Source organism: Diaphorina citri, unplaced genomic scaffold (genome assembly GCF_000475195.1).
Source record: "Diaphorina citri unplaced genomic scaffold, Diaci psyllid genome assembly version 1.1 scaffold1246, whole genome shotgun sequence".
NCBI lineage: Eukaryota > Metazoa > Arthropoda > Insecta > Hemiptera > Psyllidae > Diaphorina > Diaphorina citri.
The window spans coordinates 3,222-8,694 of record NW_007378675.1 but is presented as its reverse complement, the minus strand read 5'-3'; the positions used below and the strand labels follow the sequence as shown (position 1 = coordinate 8,694).

At 26.0% G+C, this 5,473-nt stretch overlaps 1 protein-coding gene across 1 annotated transcript; it reads left to right on the top strand.

The window, feature by feature from the left end:
* Positions 1-1,896: 1,896 nt before the first annotated feature.
* Positions 1,897-4,159, top strand: LOC103514937 (heterogeneous nuclear ribonucleoprotein H2-like; the record flags this gene model as incomplete). The annotated part of the gene is made up of 3 exons (XM_026827779.1): positions 1,897-1,978; positions 3,017-3,175; positions 4,001-4,159. Coding segments are annotated over exons 1-3 (400 nt in total), but the record flags the coding sequence as incomplete, so codon positions are not given.
* Positions 4,160-5,473: the final 1,314 nt, after the last annotated feature.

Here is a 5,473-nt window from a genome sequence, read left to right as displayed (position 1 = left end):
TTCAGTGTTTGTTTCAACTCAACCAATAAAACCTCAGAGAGGGAAACCAAAAACTTTGGCTTGTTCGAATAGGTACTAGAATGTCGATAGAAATATTATAATCAGACTGCATAGTGCAGATAAGACAAAAGTTTTCTGAGTCAACTCTGATAGCCAAATACCTACCCATACTAGGCTGGGCTTAGACACCCAACACTCCACTTGGGCCTCTAGTAAAATTATCAAAAGAAAGAGGGATCTTACCTTTCGGTGGACATTATACACACATAAAAAGAAGAAAATCTTAATTAAATAAACAGTACTTAAACAATTAAATTAATATTTTTAAGAAAATATTCGCTCCGCGAAAATCTTGTGAACTATCATCAGCAGCCATTATTATTTTATTTATTCTAATTCTAAAAAGTCAAAACAAATCAAAGGGTGCTCGATAGATAAACTTTGGATCCACGGCGTTAAAAATAATAAAAATACTTTTAAACAATAATGAAACCAATAAAATTAAAATATTTCTGAGTGACTTTTCTGATTTCAGAAATCAAATTGATCTTATTTTATTTAAATAATTTTCTCATTTTGCGAAAGAAGAGGTTTTTGACTTTTTTTTTGATAACAAAGCAAGGAGGTTAACGATAAAGCATAGATTAGACCTAACGTAAAAGTGAGGCCGAAAATATCTGAAGGCGACTCGTGACTACCGGTTCAAGTTGAAGACAAGCATTTTACAATATTTTAGAGCAAACAAGCTGGGTCCGTCCCTCCGGGAATTTTTAAGCCCGTAGTTTATTCGATGAATTCGATGGTGGTTAAAGAAATACCTATATACCTACCTAATTTGTTTAATATTCATATATAGATCGATCAGGACTCAGGTTTGGATAAGTCCTTCTATGCTCTATGGGGACAGACAGACACCGAAGGGAATACAATAGTCCGTCCCTTATACCTTTTTATTACTATCGTAATAATAAAGGAAGGACGGACTAAAAAGCGAAGCGGGCTCAGGCAACCTGGTCTTTTGAGCACTGAGCAGTCTGATCTCTCTAGAGCTTTCTCTTTTTTTTTTTTTTTTTTTTTTTTTTTTTTTTTTTTTTGTCGGAATCAGAAAAAAAGAGCTGGGTCCATTCCTCCGGGAATTTTTTAGCCCATATTTTATTCAAATGTAGTTCAAAGTTTTTTTTTTCTGACTCAAATTCCAGAGACAAAATCTGATCTTGAAATCTACCAGGACATTTTTTTTATTGGATCTGGAAAACAACTGTAGTGTGAACACTCTCATTTAAAATGTATTGCGTCTCAGAAAAAAAAAAAAATAATAATAATAAAAAACGGGCCAGATAAAAAACGGACCAGAAAAAAAAACTGATAGTACATAGTAACATATTGTGAACAAGCTCTTAGCTTTTCCCCCGGGGGACCTAAACTCAATGCATGTTCAGAATTTAAAAGAGCTGCTTTAGCTGGAGATTATAGACCCCAGTCTTGGAGGAGTTTTATACTTAAGTATGTGAAATTCTGTATTATGTATATATTTCACTCTTTATCATCAAATTATATTGTGAAAAAGATAAACAAATCACCATCCCTACAATATAGATAAGCTTGTCAATAAGAGCCATTGAAACACTTAACATACTTTGATAGTGTACCTATAGGCTAGGGAAACCCAGTAAGTATTTCTGCATACCCATCTGACTTTACAGCAGAGTTTTATCAGTGTGCTGATTTATTTAGACTGTTGAGGTAGGACAGAGGTACCTGTCATTATTTTTATTTTTTATTTTATTTATTATTATATTATTATTTTTTATTATTATTATTATTATTTTACAATTTAATCACATCTTGATTAAATAATTATTTATTCTATATTGATTTTTCAGAACATCAACAGTCATGGAAGAAGTTGAGGGTTTTGTAATGAATCTCAGAGGTCTCCCATTTTCAGCCACAGAGGATGATATTTTGAAATTCTTTGGTAAGTAGAAATTTTGGCTGAGTCTGGCTGAGGGACTATAAACAGAGAGTAGATCAGCGTCTAGCTAGGGGACTATAAACAGGGAGTAGACTAGTCCAAATTTCCTCACACTATATCAATAGCGAAGGTTGAGTGCAAAGGGCATCCCACTCGTAAAAGTTTGTTTAGCCAAAACCAGTTGGCCTCAAAGCAAGCTCATTTGTGTGAGAAATGACCTATATATCAAAAACCAGTTTTTTTTTTTTTTTTTTTTTTTTTTTTTTTTTTTTTTTTTTTTTTTTGTGAGGGCTTTTATGGCTTGCCTTTTTAGTCCGTCCTTCCTTTATTATTACTAATAATAAAAGGTATAGTGGACGGACTATTGTATTCGCTTCGGTGTCGTCTGTCTGTCGGTCTGTCTGTCCCCATAGAAGGACTTATCCAAATCTAGTTGACCTATATATCAAATTAAAGGTCTTTTTACCAGGAACATGAAAGTGGTGGTGCAAATTTTGTCCAGAAAACCATAAAGCCAAAAAACTGGTTTTTGGGGTACCTATTTTTGTCACATTTTCTCACACAAATGAGCTCTGAACTTGAAATTTGTCAAAACAACCTATAAACTCAAAGCGAGAAAGTTTTAGGTAACACTTCAGTTGATAATTTAAGACCGGTTTTAGCGTCACCTATGTTAAGCTACACCGAGCAAGGCCAATAAATGGATGGGTGACTTCAACACTATATTGGTTGTTATTAGGAAACATTAAAAGGAATAATGATTTTAAATCATTACATGAAAGTTTAATCAAAAATCAAATCAATAATAATAATAATCTGAATATTAAACAAATTAGGTAGGTACATAGGTATTCTTTAACCACGATCGAATAAACTACGGGCTAAAAAATTCCCGGAGGGTTGGGCCCAGCTTGTTATGAGTTGCATTGGACTTGAGTCAGTGATCAAAGTATATGATCTTTTGTATTGATCACTTATAGTGCAAGAAATTATTAATTGCTTCAATCATAAATAATTTACATATCATTTTTAATATTTCAGATGGCATTAATGTGAAAAGTGGCAGAGCTGGCATCCACATTCTGTTGAGCCGAGAAGGAAGACCAAGTGGTGAGGCATTTGTTGAGGTGGAGAGTGAAGATGATTGTACTGCTGCCGAGAAGAAGGACAGACAACACATTGGTGAACGATACATTGAAGGTATAGATACCTACATTTTAATTGTAAAAAGACCTTTAATTTGATATATAGGTCGACCAGGTTTGGATAAGTCCTTCTATGGGGACAGACAGACCGACCGACTGACAGACACTGAAGCAAATACAATAGCCCATCCACTCAACCTTTTTTTATTACTATCGTAATAATAAAGTCTGTCACTCTGTCTGTCCCCATAGAAGGACTTATCCAAATCTAGTTGACCTATATATCAAATTAAAGGTCTTTTTACCAGGAACATGAAAGTGGTGGTGCAAATTTTGTCCAGAAAACCATAAAGCCAAAAAACTGGTTTTTGGGGTACCTATTTTTGTCACATTTTCTCACACAAATGAGCTCTGAACTTGAAATTTGTCAAAACAACCTATAAACTCAAAGCGAGAAAGTTTTAGGTAACACTTCAGTTGATAATTTAAGACCGGTTTTAGCGTCACCTATGTTAAGCTACACCGAGCAAGGCCAATAAATGGATGGGTGACTTCAACACTATATTGGTTGTTATTAGGAAACATTAAAAGGAATAATGATTTTAAATCATTACATGAAAGTTTAATCAAAAATCAAATCAATAATAATAATAATCTGAATATTAAACAAATTAGGTAGGTACATAGGTATTCTTTAACCACGATCGAATAAACTACGGGCTAAAAAATTCCCGGAGGGTTGGGCCCAGCTTGTTATGAGTTGCATTGGACTTGAGTCAGTGATCAAAGTATATGATCTTTTGTATTGATCACTTATAGTGCAAGAAATTATTAATTGCTTCAATCATAAATAATTTACATATCATTTTTAATATTTCAGATGGCATTAATGTGAAAAGTGGCAGAGCTGGCATCCACATTCTGTTGAGCCGAGAAGGAAGACCAAGTGGTGAGGCATTTGTTGAGGTGGAGAGTGAAGATGATTGTACTGCTGCCGAGAAGAAGGACAGACAACACATTGGTGAACGATACATTGAAGGTATAGATACCTACATTTTAATTGTTAAATATTATTATTATTATTATTATTATTATTATTATTATTATTATTATTATTATTATTATTATTATTATTATTATTATTATTATTATTATTATTATTATTATTATTATTATTATTATTATTATTATTATTATTATTATTATTATTATTATTATTATTATTATTATTATTATTATTATTATTATTATTATTATTATTATTATTATTATTATTATTATTATTATTATTATTATTATTATTATTATTATTATTATTATTATTATTATTATTATTATTATTATTATTATTATTATTATTATTATTATTATTATTATTATTATTATTATTATTATTATTATTATTATTATTATTATTATTATTATTATTATTATTATTATTATTATTATTATTATTATTATTATTATTATTATTATTATTATTATTATTATTATTATTATTATTATTATTATTATTATTATTATTATTATTATTATTATTATTATTATTATTATTATTATTATTATTATTATTATTATTATTATTATTATTATTATTATTATTATTATTATTATTATTATTATTATTATTATTATTATTATTATTATTATTATTATTATTATTATTATTATTATTATTATTATTATTATTATTATTATTATTATTATTATTATTATTATTATTATTATTATTATTATTATTATTATTATTATTATTATTATTATTATTATTATTATTATTATTATTATTATTATTATTATTATTATTATTATTATTATTATTATTATTATTATTATTATTATTATTATTATTATTATTATTATTATTATTATTATTATTATTATTATTATTATTATTATTATTATTATTATTATTATTATTATTATTATTATTATTATTATTATTATTATTATTATTATTATTATTATTATTATTATTATTATTATTATTATTATTATTATTATTATTATTATTATTATTATTATTATTATTATTATTATTATTATTATTATTATTATTATTATTATTATTATTATTATTATTATTATTATTATTATTATTATTATTATTATTATTATTATTATTATTATTATTATTATTATTATTATTATTATTATTATTATTATTATTATTATTATTATTATTATTATTATTATTATTATTATTATTATTATTATTATTATTATTATTATTATTATTATTATTATTATTATTATTATTATTATTATTATTATTATTATTATTATTATTATTATTATTATTATTATTATTATTATTATTATTATTATTATTATTATTATTATTATTATTATT